The sequence below is a fragment of the Thunnus albacares genome, chromosome 20, assembly GCF_914725855.1.
Source record: "Thunnus albacares chromosome 20, fThuAlb1.1, whole genome shotgun sequence".
In the NCBI taxonomy this organism is placed as follows: Eukaryota; Metazoa; Chordata; class Actinopteri; order Scombriformes; family Scombridae; genus Thunnus; species Thunnus albacares.
The window spans coordinates 20186707-20204891 of record NC_058125.1 but is presented as its reverse complement, the minus strand read 5'-3'; the positions used below and the strand labels follow the sequence as shown (position 1 = coordinate 20204891).

General features: G+C 41.2%; 1 protein-coding gene across 7 annotated transcripts in view; it reads right to left on the bottom strand.

The window, feature by feature from the left end:
• sdk2b (sidekick cell adhesion molecule 2b) overlaps positions 1 to 18185 on the bottom strand; it is a 275964-nt gene that overhangs the window by 32664 nt on the left and 225115 nt on the right. For 6 of the 7 annotated variants that reach the window (XM_044337216.1, XM_044337219.1, XM_044337217.1 and 3 more), the window contains exons 6-19: positions 16041 to 16152; positions 15247 to 15437; positions 13793 to 13876; positions 13346 to 13540; positions 10031 to 10147; positions 9504 to 9671; positions 9050 to 9152; positions 6222 to 6398; positions 5119 to 5255; positions 4211 to 4358; positions 2956 to 3096; positions 2044 to 2225; positions 1357 to 1472; positions 21 to 216 (exon numbers count right to left, since the gene is read on the bottom strand). In XM_044337216.1, the coding sequence (XP_044193151.1) occupies positions 21 to 216; positions 1357 to 1472; positions 2044 to 2225; positions 2956 to 3096; positions 4211 to 4358; positions 5119 to 5255; positions 6222 to 6398; positions 9050 to 9152; positions 9504 to 9671; positions 10031 to 10147; positions 13346 to 13540; positions 13793 to 13876; positions 15247 to 15437; positions 16041 to 16152 (2067 nt within the window). Of the gene's footprint in view, positions 1 to 20; positions 217 to 1356; positions 1473 to 2043; positions 2226 to 2955; positions 3097 to 4210; positions 4359 to 5118; positions 5256 to 6221; positions 6399 to 9049; positions 9153 to 9503; positions 9672 to 10030; positions 10148 to 13345; positions 13541 to 13792; positions 13877 to 15246; positions 15438 to 16040; positions 16153 to 16749; positions 16854 to 18185 lie in introns of those variants that run through there. The other variant, XM_044337222.1, reaches the window with a different exon arrangement.

The following is an 18185-nucleotide window of genomic DNA, read 5'->3' as shown; positions in this document are numbered from 1 at the left end:
GTGGAGGAAAAGTCACTTACTGTCCTCATGTGTCCTTAATGCTCTGGGCGGGCTGCGGGGGCCGTCTCCGGGCGTAGTGAAACACAGCACAGAGGTGTAATACTCAGTGAACTTCTTCAGACCTGTCACATATCCCACATGGACGCTGTCCTGGAAGTTTGGTCGCACAGTTACCATAGTAACTTCTTCATCTTTGCCTGGCTCCCAAGCCAGCAACTAAAGCAGGAAAAAAAAAGAAAAAAAAATGTGAATGTGAAGAAAATTATTGAGACAGACAAAAATAAAGAAGCTAATCATTTTTTATGTAATCATTCTCGCACATTTATTCTCACAAAACTAACAGTGGTGTCTCTCTCTGGAGGTCCTGGCCCGCTCTGAGGAGTCATTTGGTATCATAGCTGCCCTGAAGAGATTTTGACTTGGAAGTAATGACTGAATAGCTCCGCTAAGACAGGCTGGGAGGGGAAGAGAGATAAGGCTCAAGAGGGGCATGATAGCATCCCATCATGCATGTTGATTGCAGACCATACAACATCCACAAATGGGAGATTGAGGCCTGGATTGACCAATTAGGTGCTTAGGTAATGAGTCCCAATGGCAGGTCTGTTGGTTTTTTCCAGAGTGGTGAGTGAACTTGCAGTGAAGTATAGAGTTGGCAAAAGGATATCAGACAGATAGATGCTTGACTGTCTGCCACTCTTTCTCTTTTTTTTCTCTCTCTCTCTCTCTTAGTCTTCTCGGCCTCTCCCTGAAATCCTTCCTTTGCCTCAGTTTCTACCACTTTTCACGCTCTCTATCTCCATTTTTCTCACTGCCGCTTAAGTCTCTCCTTGGAGAGAAATCTGGTATTTAAAATTCAGTTTGAGTTTGTACAGTGACCCCTCTACCCAGCTGAGTAAGGCCTGTAAAGCGCTATTGAAGTAACAGACAAAAAGGGAAGAAAAAAAACCCAATGACATAATTAAGTCTCAACAGAGTCAAAGGAAAAATAGAACTACCCTATGGATTTGGCTTTATGATTCCCTCTGGGCTGCATTAATTTCAATGAAGGATACACACGAAACTGAGAGACAGTCTACATTCAGTCCATGACAAAATAATGAAGACATTCATCATTATGTGCACACAGCTTCACAATAAAATATATAAAAAATGATTGCAAAGATAAACAGAATGACCTCAGACTGACAAATGGGTGAACAAAGTCCATCATTCACTATGGCACCAAATACCTTTTGCCCTTTGGCTTCTCTCTCTCCACTGATACACAGGATATGTGATACTACAAGCTCAGCTTTGACAGTTCTGTCAATGGAAGTGATGGCAGGTAGTGATGGTACCATGGCAGCTACTGACCTTGTAGCCCTGGTTGATGCCGTTGATGAACTGAGGGTTAGGGGCTGTCCACGTAAAACGGATTGTTGTTGAGTTGACTGACTCGGCCTGGACGTTGCCCGGGGTGATGGTTGGTACTGGGATGGACAAGGAGAGGAAGAAAGAGGGAGACAGAGGAGATGATAAAGAAGAAAAGGAAAAAGGGAGATATGATAAGACAAAAACCAGAAGTGTGAAAGCCCATTTCGTTGACGGCTGGAAGTCTGCCTGCATCTATTTTGATGTCAGTATTGATCGCTGCTGCACAGGTCAGGGCAGAAACTGCCATCACTCTCTTTCTGATGACACTTACACCTAATACCAGGGCTCTCTGTGGGTTTGTTTGTGACTGTGTGAGCTCTTTATGGATTTTAGAGGGATGTCACACCTTTGTGTGGTCCTTAAAATGAACAGTTAATGTTAATGCAATTGGACATCAGCATTAGTTTACAGTAGATGATTTCAGTCAGAGACACATAACACTGGATACCAACAAGTAGAATTTTTGTTGGTGTATAATAACAGCACTGCACTTTCAGGATAGTTCAATCCAGCCTTGTTCATCATGCATATTCATTATTCTTGAATAAAAAGCTTGCTTAAAATTAACACATATAAATGCGGACTCACTGAAAATGACACTGTAACACTGATGATGTGAGCGCTTACCTCCCTGCAGAGTCCATTCAGTGACCTTATGGCTGAAAGTGCCCAAACCTGCCCCATTATAGGCAGCCACCTCAATCTCATAGTTAGTCCAGATGATGAGGTCCTCCAGCAGCAGGTTGGTCACATCTGGACTGGAAATGTTCTTGATTTGGTAGTCCACAGGCAGCCCAGTGAGACGGTACCTTAGATACAAATACATCTAATTTGAATGCTGGACTAAAGGGTGCGTGTGTTTGCTGTATAGTACTTTCTTGCTTTGGCCACGACTTGCAGTACACTATACTCCTTGCTAGGGGGAGACAAAGCACCAGCAAACAAGCAATTAAAAATCACTGACAGCACTGACTGTTGTCTGGAAAACACCTGCTGTTTCATTTGGATGAATAAAAAGCCTGACAGAAAACCAAAGTAATTACATGTTTACAGGATTTACAGTCAGTTTGGCATATTGCTGACTCTGCCTATTAGAGTTGCTAAAGTTTTTTGAAGTCAAACCAGTCATTAAATGTTAGTTTTCTCTTAGACTGAATTATTTTTAAATGTAGTGGTGTTAACTTGACACTGTAGGGGTTCTTATGTGAATCATACTGTGTGTGATTTAATTGCAGCAGCTTACCATAGAAAGATAATGGACTGAAACTTAGGTTAAAAACTGAAAATGCAATAAATCAAGAACAAAGAGAAATACCATAGATGATGAGCAGATATGCATAGCTTCTTCTACTGTATCTTGCTTATAAAATCAAGATATATACACTATTCTATTATAAAAGCTGTCTGAAAGTCTAACAGGACTTGAGGGTGAACCTCATGTTAAGCAAAACCGAATGTTGACTATTCAGTCCAACGTATCAAAATAAGAAGTAAGAAGTGTGTGCTGTCAGTAGAGGGGTGGATGAGCAGGGATCTTACCGGACGGTGTATCCCCTGAGGATGCCGTTCTGATGGCTTTCCGGTGGAGGTTGCCACTGGATCATGATGGACTGGTTGGTCCGACCGCTAGCGATAACATTCTGAGGGGGAGCACTGGGAGGCTCTTCTGGGAGAGAGACACTGCATAACACGCACAAAAAAAACACACATGCAGAAATATGAAGAGAGGGCTGCGAGGAATGGGATTAAAATAACATTTCCTTTCTGCAAATCATCATGAACACAGAGCTGTATTTAATTTAAACCTCAAAACATAAAGCTTTGAGATAATATAACAGAGAGCCCAATGATGCATATCAATTTCAGGCTACAATCCCATATAATCTCAACTGAAGCACAACATAACTGTGTCTCAGCTGTTTCTTACCATTTTATTGCCAAAATCCCTGACCATTCCTTGTGTGCTTTAGCCAAAATATGTGCAGTACCCACAACTGAGAGAGTCATAGCATGCCTGGGCTATTCAGCCAGATAAACGCTATATATTTACCCTGACAAAATACCCTGAGCGCCTGGGGAGAAGATGCATACAAGAGATGGGAGCGAGATCAGTGGCGGTGACTTAGTACCAAATGGCGTCACAGAGCGTTCAGTGCCAGCCTCCCTGCATCACACAGACGGAGCCCCCCCGTGGCTCTCCTCTGGCTAGGGAGCTGGCAGCGTGAGGCAGCGTGACAGACTGATGGAGGGCGGGAGGTGAGGGTAAGAGGGAAGAATGAGTGCTTCAAGTTGTGTGAGGCCGCAGAGAGGCCAAACCTGATCTCGCCTCAAACCTAAATCCCTCCTGCGGCTTGAGGAATGTGAGATTGAGTCGGTGTGTTTGAGTGTGCGTGTGTTTACATGTGATTGCTGCTTGTTTGTGTGTATGTATCCGCTTTGGTAGGCTTACACGCTTATATCCCTCTTCACTGACTCTTGACAGAAGCGATCAGTCAAACTGGTTGTCTAGGAAACCTACGTCGTGTTCACAATGTACTATTTCTAAAAAAATAACAGAGTCCTGTTCCAGGTGATTCTTCACATATGTTGTGATTTCTTATCGCTATTGCCAATTTAACAATGTGATAATAAATCATGGTTATAGATCCCAAGAGAGGTATAGCTCGAAGGTCCCTACACAAAGGAAAAAGTATATTTTGTACATATGGTGTTAATGTCAGATGGTAGGGATATATATAGTAGTGTGGATAATATATTCCACCACCATATAGTGTGATATCTCTCTTTAGCTCACCGGTCTGTCTCCTTGCTGAACTGCCCCTTCCCCACATCATTAACGGCACAGAGTCGGAACTGATAGGAGCGCGCCGGGATCAAGCCATTGACTGTCACTGCTGTGGATTCTGGCTCAATATTAGCCAGCAGGATGGCCCAGGGGGCATCTAGAACAGAGAGAATCAAGTTAAACATTTTACATCTTGTTCCACGTGTACGCACATCTCGTTCAGCGCTCACCATTCACCTTATCTTCCCTTAAAATTAAAAGATTTTTGTAAGGAACGGATCAAACATTTTGTAGCAATTTCACTCATGTTCAAAAAAAGGATTTTCACTTTCATGCCTGCAATCATTTTGTCATGGCGGGTCACATTTTAAAATTCAAACTCAAATAAACTATGTCATGCTGAGAAAAAAGAATAGTAAAAGCATGATGTGCTGCAGATTATAAGTCCAACACAGTTCTACGGTGCATAGACTTAAGGTGAACATGCACCTTACATAGAGAACTCTAAAGAGATAGACTGTAGTGTAGCTTATATATACAACTTCAAATTAAAAGCATTGATGGACATTCTTAATTAGTCTTATTGATCATTCTCTTAACTGCTTTTTTCAAGTAATTTGCTGTATTTGCTCTGCACTTAAGCTCTTCTGGGAAATTGGCATCACAGAAGTCAGGCTGCTTGAAAGAAAGAAAGAAAAAAAAACTATACAAGCAACATTTAAAATATTTTTCACTCATTGCTGCAATGTTGATCCTTACAGCTGGGTTCCTTCACCCCCAAACCTAACTGATTATAAATAATTTAAATAATCTTAAAGCTGTGTAAACTGACACAAAGGGTACAAAAGCACAAGCAGTAGAGAAAGATGCAATAGATGAATATGTGACTGGAAATGTCTGGACATCACGTGACTTACTGTTCTCAGAAACCTCTAGAATGTAGCGTATGAGGGGACTGTTGCCATCAAAAGGTTTGGCCCAGGCCAGGTCGATGGCTCTTTTTTCAGATGTGCTCAGAACAGCTGTAGGGTTTTCCGGGGCATGGGGCAGCTGCCTGCAGGGGAACAGCGGGACAACTTTGATAAATAAAGTATCTCCCCTATCACGGCGAAGCGTCTGCCAGGCCATTGAGTTACTGAGCACATTTCGGTCTTCTCTGAGCATCTCTTGTATGAATTTGAAGTAAAGCTGAAAGTTTTTTTTTTTTTTATAAGAGAAAGATCAGTTAGACAGGTGATGAAATGTGGCAAGACAAGACAGCAAAGATTGGGGGGTGGTGGTGGTGGTGGTGGAAAGGAATAAGGAGACAGATAGGAAGGAAATGCACAGAAAAAGACATGAATAAATAAGGCCAAGGCTGGGGATCATTAATTCATCTGGCCATAAATTCAGATAAGCAAAGACAGACTGATAGATAAACTGTATAGCAATGAACGGATACAGACGGTAACTCAGTCAAAAGGCAGCCAGCCAACAAGACAACCGATAGGGGGACAAAGAGAGACAGAAACAATCAGTCAGTCAGTCAGTTTGGCAAACAGAAAGTTACATGTCTCATTCATATTCAATTTACCCTTGCTGCAGTGACTCAGTGTGTGCTGAAGTAGAAGTAGCAGGCAATGTTTTGGAGAAAAAGAATTGAGATGACAAAAAACAATACAGCAGTGTTTGTGTGGTGAGAATGAGTATGTGTGGTACCACAGATAGGGAGTGGAGGAGGGGCTCCCCTGAGGCTGGAAGTGTGTCGGGTGAGAATGAGGACAGGGGAGGTGAGGAAGAACAGGCGTTATTTAAGTGGAAATGAGTCAGAGGTGTCAGTGAGAACAGGCAGAATGGCAGTGAAAGGTTGGCAGTAAGAGCGCACGTGTCTGGGTCTTGCGTGTGTCTGTGTACATTTTGTTTTACTTCAAAGAACATGTTCCTTCCTGTGTCCTTGCACGGGAGAATATTGGAGAAATAAGCGTGTGAGGAAGAGAGGAGAAAGATGAAAATAGAAAGCGATGAAGGTGAGGAGGGTTACCTGACACGGAGGTGCGCGCTGCGGGAGTCGTTGCCGCCGACGGAAGTGACTCTGCAGGTGTAGGTGCCTATGTCACCTGACCAGGTTTGGGAGATGTGGAGGGTGCCGTCCGCGTCCAGACGCATGCGAGGGATGGACTGGACGTTGATCACTGAGCCCTCTTTCTCCCAGACATGCCTGGAACACAAAGTCATCCTCAACATCATCACCATCATCCTCTTACCTCATCCTCTTATCATCAGCATCTTTATTCCTTCTACAGCATCAGTGACTAGCAACATAATGCACTTTTACAGCTGCACCAGTCTTTTCCTCAAGTTAGTTTAAACATCAAACACACTGACGATGTTTAGTTATTCCCTCTTAAACCTGTCGGTGTTCTTCACAGGTTGCTGTTCATTCATTCACACTCACCAAAATGCAATCTCCAAATGTGAGGACTATGTTATTGTGAACAAAAGTCATAATAGGAAAAAAAAAAATATATGAGAATCCAACCCAGGCTGACAATTACTGGAAATGACAAACTGAACACAGAGGCAACACACAACATGTTTTAGGAGCCGCCTGTCTGCATTCGAAATCGACAGTAAAATGCAAGTGGATATGAACAGACGCAGATTTGTCCAGGCAGCATGAAATGAGGCTTGGATGAATTAAATTTATGTGAATACTGTGTGAAAACCTTTTGTTTTGTTTTGTTTTCTTTAAGAGTTTTAATAGAGTCCCCTAAATCTGGGTCAGCAAATGTGATCGTTTAATCGTAAAAAAGTGGACTCATTAATCAGGTCCCTGCAGCATCTTAATGTATAATGTAGCACTTTTGGCTTTCACCTTCGCTGTAAATTCAAATGTGGCCAATGTCATTAATACATTTTCATCCTGTAGTAGTAATTGTTGGAATGATAGCAAAGCACGGGATATTCAAAAAGGTGGAGTGTGACCAATAACTGGGTGGCTCCGTCTATATAAACTTATAGTATAGCCACTGTTTTATAATCGTGACTCACTCTCAGTGGCAATATCAATGTGAAACACGCTCTGAAATGAACATTAATAAATGCATGAACAAACCCCGTAAAAAAAAAAACAGTTTCAACCAGATTTCCAGAACCTGCCTTTTATCATTTAGCTACCACCTGCTGGAGTGTGAACTATGATGCAAACATGTATGTCAGCTTCAGATGGTATTTTAACTGGTTTTGACCGTAAAGCAATTAGAAAACTGCGGTTTGGTTGTTTTATATTCCACCACAATCCGAGAAAAACCTGCTATTAGTGAGGTTTTTCATCTTTCTCCCCTCTGTCAAACTCACCATCAGAGCTGCCCTGCATGCATATCATAGCGGCTGATGGCTGCATATCAAACACTGAATTCACATTCATCAAAACTGCACACCTCAAACATTGCCTCAGATGTAGTCTTCTCTTCGGAGTAGAAAGGGACAGAATTGTCTATTGATCGCTACTGATGTTGACTACAAGCTCCAAGTTCAGTAAAACGTCTGTTGTGAGGGTTGTGTGTTGCACTGGTTTCGCAGTTGTCAGCTGGAGGTGTGTGTGAGAAAAAGACTTTCTTCTAGTGACACACGAACGCACATCAGTGGTCGACAAACATTTTAAAGGCATGTAGGTGTTTACTTTTGTACAAACTGCACGGTCACATGTCAGGTACACAGCTTTCAGGACGGGGCGATAAATGACTAATTAGTAACCAAAGGTGTACAGGACAATACAGCAAGCAATGACTAATGATGAAACATCTTCTGACAAATCTGTATGCCTGAATGGCTCAAACATTGTGCATTGTTTGGTATTAACTTTCAGGCGAACAGCATAACAAACACAGAAAAATATATGCTGATGTGGAAAAGGAATGTAGCATCCATGGCTTACATTTCATTCCATCTAGGCTATTCTATTATCTGACTTAGCGAGACAACCCTGAATCGCTTAAGTGGTCCAGAATGCAGCTGCAATGCTTTTGAACTTGTCCTTGAAAACCTACCTTCATACCTTTACATTGACATCCTATCACATACAGTCAATCCAAGTTCAGATTTGTCTGCCTGCTCTGCATTGTCCCATGTACTCCAGTAAAGTCTCTAAGGTCTTTTTGATCAGGGTTTGTTGGGCTGAAAACTAAAGGAGAGACTTTGACATGTCTCTGAAATTTATTATTTTTGGAAAATCCCATGAAAACAGCCAAACCCACAATGAATTCAACCTGCTAACAAGTCTTGCATGTGTAGCCGAAGCCTGATATAGCTTAGTCTGCGCCTTAAGGCTCAATTGTTGTCCGCAAACTATTAAAGGCACATCAATGAGCGACACCGCTGCACCGGGTGGTATGTTCCTTCACGATGTTCAACGTGGGTACGGTAGTTTATTTTGAGTCAATCTCATAGACACCATGCTGATGCCGGAAATAATCACTCGAGCGCCAAATGTGTATAATAAGAAAGTGGAACATAGTCTGGCACAGATGCACTATTTATTCCTGCTTGAGTAAGCTTTGCCAAAAACTACAGACTGAGCCTTTTTTGAAAACAGAAACTATATATTTGTGACCCCCTTTTTTAAAGGGGTCACAAATCTTCATAAGGGAATGAATAACTTTGGTAGAGAGTGTCACACACAGGCTTGGGAAAGAATCGAGAGAGAGAAAAACATAACATAACACCATCCTTATGCTGTAAAAAGCAGCTCAAGACCTACCTGTTTCAACTTCCCTTTGTTTAGTTGAATTTATTTTCTCACTCTTATATTGTGTCTGTCACTGCTACATAAATAAACTTACTAATTGTTTGTGAATGTACTACCCTTACCTGACAGTTACACTGGGGTCATGTGTGACTCCACAGGTCATAATGGCTTTAGTTCCTTTGATAACACTCTGGTCCTGTGGGGGTGTGGTAATCCGGGTGCGAGCTGTGAAGGCAGAAGGAAAATTTCACAAGTGAGTGAGGAGAAAGCAGCATACAAAGTCTTCTTTATGAGAAGACAAATACTATAAAAAAAACTCCAAAATTTTTCATCATTTCAATTGAGCGACATTGTGCCGCGTGCTTTTGTATCTGAAAAAAAAAAAACGAGTGAGGTCATTGTCATTATATGACACAACCTTGTTTCTCAACCTTTCTATGCCTCTCAATAAAAACTCCACCACTGTTGATTTCTTGCTTTAGAAACTACCACAGGAATGACAACACATAATATCAGGCATTTGTGTATTTGAATGGAGACGTGAAAGGCCTTGTCCGTCTAACCCTGCACACTCACCCCAGACCACGAGGTCAGCCGATGCCTCATCGATGCCCCTGGAGTTGCTGGCCATGCAAGTGTAGGTCCCGGCATCTGAGATGTGGGAGGGAGAGATGAGCAGGCTGCCTGACTCAAGCAGGGTGAACCTGGGCAGCTGGACAGAACCGCTGGCCAACACACGCTCGCCTGAAATGTGTGAAGAGGCAGGAGAGAAAGATGCAGATAAGAAAGGAGACAAATGTGGAAAAATGGGGGAAGACGGAATGGAAAGGAGGAGGGAAAAAAAAAATGTAGCATGCAGGGACAGAACAGGAGAGGAAGGCGGATCACGAGGAAAAACAAGGACAGTGTTTTCCTGATCTGCTATTGGGATGCAAACATGAAAAGCCTGGTGCAGGGTAAATCCTGGCTAAAGGAATCCAATCAGGCTTTATTTGTTAAGCCACGGCAAACTATACTCCCATGTGTAATAGATAACATACAGCATAATCCCTGAGTGTGTGTGTGTGTGTGTGTGTGTGTGTGTGCATGTGTGCAACAAAGACCTTTCTGCCAGGTGATAGCCGGTCTCGGAGCACCAGAGGTTTCGCAGTGCAGGATGACTGACATACCGTCGATCACAGTGCTGTCGGAAGGTCCGGCTGTGATATTTGGGGCAATGCCTGAGGGTAGACAAATACACACACACACACACACACACACACACACACACACACACACACACACACACACACACACACACACACACACACACACACACACACACACACACACACACACAGAGAATAAAGACAGGGCTCAGTACAGTAAAGAGAGAAGGTAAGAGGGTTATTGAGGTGAGAGAATAACTGTCTGTGGCAAAACCCCACTTCAAATGTATTTCTTGTAAGCGCCAGCCTGCTGCATCTCAGCGTTTAGTCGATCCTTTGTACCGCTAATTCTTTACGGATTGACACAACCTTCACCTTGGTGCCACAGCTGTCTGCTGCTGGTCTGTTTTTTTGCAACCATAGAGATAGAGGATATAAGGAGAGGAAGAAGGAAAATGAGTGAGGGAGAAGCATAGACAGAAAGAGAAGGCAATATGTAGATAAATAAAACCCCTATTGGTGAAATGCAATAAATCAGAGCTTTTATAAGGATGACAGAAAACCGTATCACTCCCCAGAGGAAAGAGCAGTGTTGATCTGAGGACACAGGGAATAGGAGAGGAGGAAGAGTGGGGACATGTTGAGGAAAAAGGTTAGGTCTGGAAGAGAGGAGGGAGATGCAGGGAGGAGAGTTTCAGGGAGAGAAAGAGAGGGAGAGAGAGATAGCAAAGTGAGTTAGCCAGAGAGAATATCATAAATTCTGATTATGTGGTGCCGAGCGGAGTGAAGGCAGAAGGAACTGAGACAAAGTGAAGAAAATTAGATGTCAGAAAGTTGCCAAACAGATGCACAGCGAGAGTCAAATTACCAGTGATTTTCAAATTCCTGACACACGCTCAGAGAAAAAAAACAGCTGATTATAGTTAGTTAACAAATATGATGACTAATATTTTTAATTTTTTTTTTGTGTTAATGTGAACGTAATCACTGTAGGTCAATTTATATAAGACAGTGCAAAGATTGAGTGCACACTTATCATAATTCTGTGATAATGCACTTTCATGTATTCCTGATAAACTAAATAACAAAAGCACTATAAAGAAGAACATTACTTAAGAGAAAGACTATATATTTTGTACTAGACATGTCCTGGTAAGTCTCACCTATTATCTGACTGAAGCACCCCAATCACATTTATCACAATACTGTCACATTGCTATCACATTCCTGACAAACGAATTCCTTTAGAAGGGAGGAAAAAAGACAGATATCATAGTATCACAGTAAAATTCTGTCTTTCTATGTCTTTCTGCATAATTAAAGCTCATCGTTTTAATGTCTTTTTAACCAGTTTTCACCAAAATGATTGAGGCAGTTTAAACCAGTTGTCGTCTGGATTTTATTTCCCCAGTTCAGTTGTTTCTTGCTGTGATAAGACACTGATTACTGCAATTTGAAGTAAGTCGGGTCTTTATGCAACGAGTGGGTGGTTCTTTTTCGCTGACAGCTCGGAGCAAATTGATCTCACAGAAATGACAGATGGAAATTTCAGGTAAAGTTGTAGATTTTGTCTGTTACTGCTGTATTTTTGATCACCTCAACATAGATGCATGTGTAGTTTGCTGGCACACAAATGATTGATAGCTGTGACGTGTTGCTTAGCATGTTTATACTTCTGTACTTCTTTATACTTGCCCTGCAAGTGATATTTGAAAGCCAGATTTTTTTTACCCAGATTTTTGTCCTTTTTAGTTTTCTTAAATCTGACTTTCAGCTATTTTGGAAATTAAAATGATGAGATCTAAAACTATGTTTTTTGAGCTAAATGCAAACAACAGCATGCTAACATGGTCACAAAGTTAACAACAGCAACAATAATGATAATAATAATAATAATAATGAACTTTATTTATATAGCACCTTTCATATTAGAAAATGCAGCTCAAAGTGCTTTATAAGAGAAACAATAGAAATCAATAACACAGGTATTAAAATCAGGAGACAAAAGAGCGAAATATAGAAATAAAAGACAATAAAATCCTTAAGAGATAAAAAATAGCATAACACTAGTAATAAAAACAAGTTGAAAATGATAATCTTAAGAATGTAAAAAGCATAAAACAAATATGAGAAACATAAAAGAAATATCAAACTAATAATGTTAAAAAAGGTGGAACTAATTAAAAGCAAGATCATAACAATAAGTTTGGAGCTGTTTCTTCAAACTATCAGTAGAGGTTGCTTGTTTTATTTGTGATGGGAGTTTGTTCCAAACCTTTGGTGCATAATAACAGAAAGCTGCTTCACCATAGTTTTTGTAATTTATTTTTGGTACATTGAACAAGCCAGCACTAAATGACCTAAGGGAACAGTTTGGAACATACTCAGATAAGCAATCAGAGAGGTATGAAGGTGCTCAACCATTTAGGGCCTTATAAACAAGTAAAAAAATCGATCCTCAGCGTTACAGGTAGCCGGTGTAATGACACTAGAACTTGTGTAATATGTTGCAACCTAAAGTTAAAGTTACACATTGTTTTTGTGTAAGCTTGCTAATTAAAACTGAACATTAAGTACATCTGAGGCTGATGAGAATTACATAGTTTTGTAGGTATTAGGTCATAAACCAAAGCTATAACATTCATCCTGAAGGTGACGTGTCTGAAAAAGATTTTGTGCCAGTCCATCAGGTTCTTGTTGAGACATTTCACTTAAAATCACAAATGTCGACCTCATGGTAGTACAAGATGAAAAGTCAGGGAATCATCAGACTCTGCAGGCTTCATCCTCAGGGGACCATGAATGTCTGTACAAACGTTCACCGCAATCCAATTCAGAGATATTTCAGTCTGGACCAAAGAGGTGGACCTAACGGCCTGACTGACTGACTGAAAGTTACACCACTAGTGTGGCTAAAAATACATTCCTTGACGTCTTTGAAAAAGCTGTTTCGTAGATTTTTTTGAACTCTAATAAAATATGACCTCTGCGTAATTTAAGTAGTAATCATTTTGGAGTGAGAAATTGTCCACTTAAAGCAGCAAATTGCTCTTACTCTTCTCCTTAAGTCCATGTTGGAATTCTGTTCCATTTATGTACAGAAATTACACCTGGTATTTTCTGAATCTGACAAGAGGCTTGAGAGAGTTGTGTAAGGATTTAACACTATTCTGTAAAAAAGGTGTGAGGTGTTTAAAAAAAACACACACACACACATTGTAATTTAATAACAGTAATTATCTGTAGAAAATAATTCCCTGAAGCACTTACTGGTAACAGCCAGGTATGTGTTGGTCTGGACTTCTCCTGCCGAATTCCTGGCAAAGCACTGGAACATTCCTGTGTCATCAGGCAGGAGGCCGTTGACTTGCAGGCTGCCTCCCACCAGCACCCGGTACCTGGGTGTTTTCACTGGGTCAATGGGCAAAGCATCCTTGTACCACACAATGTCTGGCTGGGGCACTCCTGCAGAGGGTTAGATTTATTGATTATTGATTTATTGTACATTATACTCTGCTTTTTCATTGAAATGTTCTGCATAGAATCCCATAGAATAGTTTAAATAATAGTTAGATATTAAAAACATTTGAATATGTGAATATTCTAACAAGTAATCTCTTAATACAGTATGTTCTGACATTCTTGTACTAAAATGCACACATACTGTACATATTCTTTACACACACATACACATACACATATATACACAGCACTCACCTCGTGCCTGACAGGGTATGTCGACCACCTTCTCCATCTCAGCTGTGATGTGTTTCTCTGGTTCTTTTATAAACTGTGGTGGCTCTGAGGGACAGAGTGAAAAAAAAAAAGGCAGAAGGATAAATAAAGAAACATACAATAAGATTTGAAGTGATGTAACTTCAAACCTGCGGCTGTAATCATCAAAGTTCCCCAACTACTACCTGTAATTGCTGACACTAGAAGATAAAGCAGTTGAACTGTAAATATCTTGTGCTTTAAAATATAACGATTTGGGGGCCAAACTACTCATAGCGCAGCTGAAAATAATGAAATTATACAGTAGTTTGATGAAATAAATCAGTTTTTTAAATGTATCCATCAAAGTCATGGGGAGAGGAAAAGGCTCAGTTAGCTATATCAAGGGAAAAGTTCACCGCACCTTCTGCTTTGAATCACATCACAACCTTGAAAACATCAAAGACTTTCAGTGGGATGGAATGAAAGTGACTCGAGCAATTCTATTAAACAGTTTCTTCAAGCCAACCATTAGTTTCCTCCCTTTTAAATCAATAACATTTTCCGCTCATTGCCTCATGACTTCACAGCTATACCTTTGCCAGAATCATATAGTGAGAATAATAATATTTATATGAATTTCATACCAGTTCTTTTATTTGAACTAAACGTTAAGTTTACTCCCACACATTTGCCTGATGTATGTAGCCAAATACTGAAATGTTTTCATTCAGTTTGTCATGCTAATATGAAAGCATGCAGCAATGCGGCACATATTGCTAATCACATTATTTTGTCTTTATATTGTGCATAATAAAAAAAGCTCTAAAGAGAGGACAAAACAGCAAAGAATGAAATCACAGACATGAAGGAAATGTGCTCCAAATCCTGAAATTCCTCAATTATTAAAACACATTTTATACAAAAGGCAAAAGCACAAACATTGCGATAAGTGCTGTGAATATAAAAAACACAAACAAAGCACAGGGGGAAAGGAATGATGAACTTATTTTGACTTAGCAGTGGCAAAGATATGAAGCTTTCCCATCAAGGCTAGTGTAGATTTGGAGTCAGAGCACATTTCCCTAATGTTTGTGCTTTCACTCTTGTATGTGATTTTTGTCCTCAGGGTACACTGTAAAAAAAAAAAAAAACCCAACACAAATAGTATTTCAAAGCAGTGTCTGATTAAACCTACTGTTCACAGACTTTGTGATGGGTAGACATTTACATGACCGCCTCTGAATGCTGCTATAATTTCTTTAAATTCCTTTGGTTGTCCAAGAAAGAAGGTGTGAATTGGTATGAAGCCAAAGTGGTAACAAGTGTAATAAGAAGATTTTGTCAACAGCAAATGTGCATGTATAAAGAAAGATTACAACAGTCCTGCTGTAAGTGCTAAGTGATAATACTGGAGAAATCCCAGGCAAGAGCATAATTTAGCCTATAATTCTTACCTAGTACGTGCAGATAAGCCCCAGCACTGACTGAGGGCACACTGCTGCTGCGGAGAATGGCTTCGCACTCGTAGTAGCCGGCATCACTCACCACAGGACTGAGGATGGTCAGCCTGCGGTTGAAGTCGCTCAAACCGCTGGTCACCAACACGCCGTTCTTACGCCATGAGATACTCAGCTTGATAAGAGGTCTAACAAAGGAAAAAGTAGAGTGTCTTTTCACAATCTGTGTAAATATTGCTTATAATTGTGATTTTGTATTTATTCAAATCTATGCAACGCTGGTCTAAAATATATTTTTCTCACAATATGACACATACCATCAATCTATTTAATCTGTTGGAGAATCAGGTATTCAAATCTAAAAAAAAAAAATACCTGTCAGCGGGCTGAGATGATGCCAACTGTTTTAAATTCAAATTGAATATTTCATGAATCGAGGGATGTCATTAGTGGGCTAGTCTGCTTTGTTGTTGCATATTCCAAGATACAAGAACACTTGTGTCTACAAAAATTTGCACAATAAGAGCAACTATGTTGGAATCAACAATTACCCCCAGAATATTGTGAGAAAAATGCCTTTTTAAAAAATCTCTCATATCAGCATCCCCCCTATTTCTCCGGATAATCCACACATTTTGATGCAAACACTTCTAACTGAAAGTATTTGCTACCAAAGAGACCATCCCAATGAAATCTCCTGTCGGTGGGTTCTGTGGATTAGCCTCAGTGACTTGGGTGAAATGACCCTTTAACAAAATGGTGCATGACCCTGCAGTTTCTGCGATGTTTACCTGGCGTTGGCCACACACTCCATCGTGACCTCTGATGTGCCTGTGACCACGCTAGTGTTCCTCGGAGGGATGATGATGGTGGGAGCGATGGGGTCAGCTGGACCTCCGATATCTAGACAGACAGACAGACAGACAGACAGACAGGTTTTGCCACACAAACATACCAACAAAAACACACACATATGTAGAGGTTACGCAGGGAACAACAAACGTGCTAGATAGACAGAAGCAGATATCTAATAGAGACAGAATGTGGTGAGTCCACGGGCAGATATAACGGGGTTCTCTGGATCATGATGTCCTATACATTTCATTTCCACCCGGTGCACTCTGTGGGTGCTCATCAACGTGAAATATTGAAACTGACCAGTGCACACACTGTATCTGAGTTCTGACAGAGAGATGGGCTGAATAGGACGAGACAGTGCACTGACTGTGTATAATAAGATGTCTGCTAGAGAACCAGAAACAGGGATAGAAAAATACTGCCTGACCAACACGAAGCTAAAGGAGCGAATAGACTGCTGTGTACAAAACTCTGCATGTGCAAAACAGTTAATGTTGGTTTGTTTGCTTGTGTACGTGTGTGTGTGTGTTTGTATGTGTGTGTGTGTGTGTGTCAGAGACAGACAGCCCATGGCAGTGAGAGCACAGGGTGTGTGTGTGTGTGTGTGCTGCTTGAGATGTGTCATGTCTGTGATAAACTCACACTGATCCGTCAATCCCATCATGCCCTGGGAGTCTGCTTGTGGCTGAACATGTCAGATGTAGCTTCAGGGGCTGTCATGACTCAATCTTACCAATCTTGGGTCATTGGATGCTGTACACAGGCCATGTGTGCACACATAAATACACACACACACACACACACACACACACACACACACACACACACACACACACACACAAACACACAGACACACACATACACACACACACACAAACCTTAAACAAGGCCAAGGTTTGACTGCTTGTCACCAGGAAAACACTGCTGCATATTTCAAACCTAAAAATACTCAAAAATGAGCTGAGCTGTTGTGTACTTAAAAGAAACACTTTAGAGTGTTTTATGTGTGGTGTGAAGTTTGGAGCTGGAGTCAGGACGTGGTTAACCTAACTTGGCATAAGGACTGGAGGAAGGGGGGGGGGGGGGGGGGGGGGGGGGGGCACAGCTAACTTGGTTCTGTCCAAAGTTTTAAAATTATGCCAACGCACAGACTCCGGCTCTGAGCGCAGATATCGACCTTCATTCTTGCAAAGTAAGCAAATACTGTATGTGTCTTTCCCAAAGTTAACTATTAGTTGAACTATTCCTTTAAAACAACAGCCAGTTTGGGAGAGGAGAGTGTCAAGAAGTGGCCGAACAGACGCATTTTTAGTCTTGTTGAAGTTTAAATGTACTTTTTAAACTTCGCTCTGAGCATGGAAACTATAACATGAATAACACTGTCAGAGTTCTCCTTGTCCTTCACTCTCGCCAAGTCTTAGGCAAGTACTGCTGGAGCCAGGAAAGCTCATGGGAAATGCAGTGTCAGAGGCGTCGCTGCAGGAACAGCTGCTGTAGCAGATACTGACAGATACACACGCACATACCGTAAGCACTCACTCAAACACACGCAACCCTCAGCATTGGCTCTCCTGGCAGCCTATACATCAGTGTGTGTATGTGTGGGGTTTGTGTGCGTGCACGTGCATGTTCACGTGTGTGCATATGCGGAGCATGTGTGGAATGTTCATGTAAATGCATGGCATGATTCCCTGAGACCCATCCAGTTGAGACCTCCCACTAGGCTCTCTATCTAACCTGAACCAGAGTGTGTGTGTGTGTGTGTTGTAGCACAAGTATTATCAACTCTGCCACTGTTCTCCATATGTGCCACAGGCTATTTCTGCTCCCTTGTGTTGTCAACTGTAATATCTTACCCTCCTCATTCACTTCCATACTGAACTCCAGTCTAGCGTGTCATCAGATGCTCTCTGTTAGGTTTCCTCTTGTATTTCACTCTGCTGAGCTGAAGCCAACTGAATTGGTTTAAATTTGTGTATCTTGTGTTTTTTTGTTTGTTTTGGGAGCTAAAGATGCTGGGGAATATTAAGAACTGCTTGGCAGGAGAACAGACTGTCTGCGCCCCTGTCTCTGTAGCT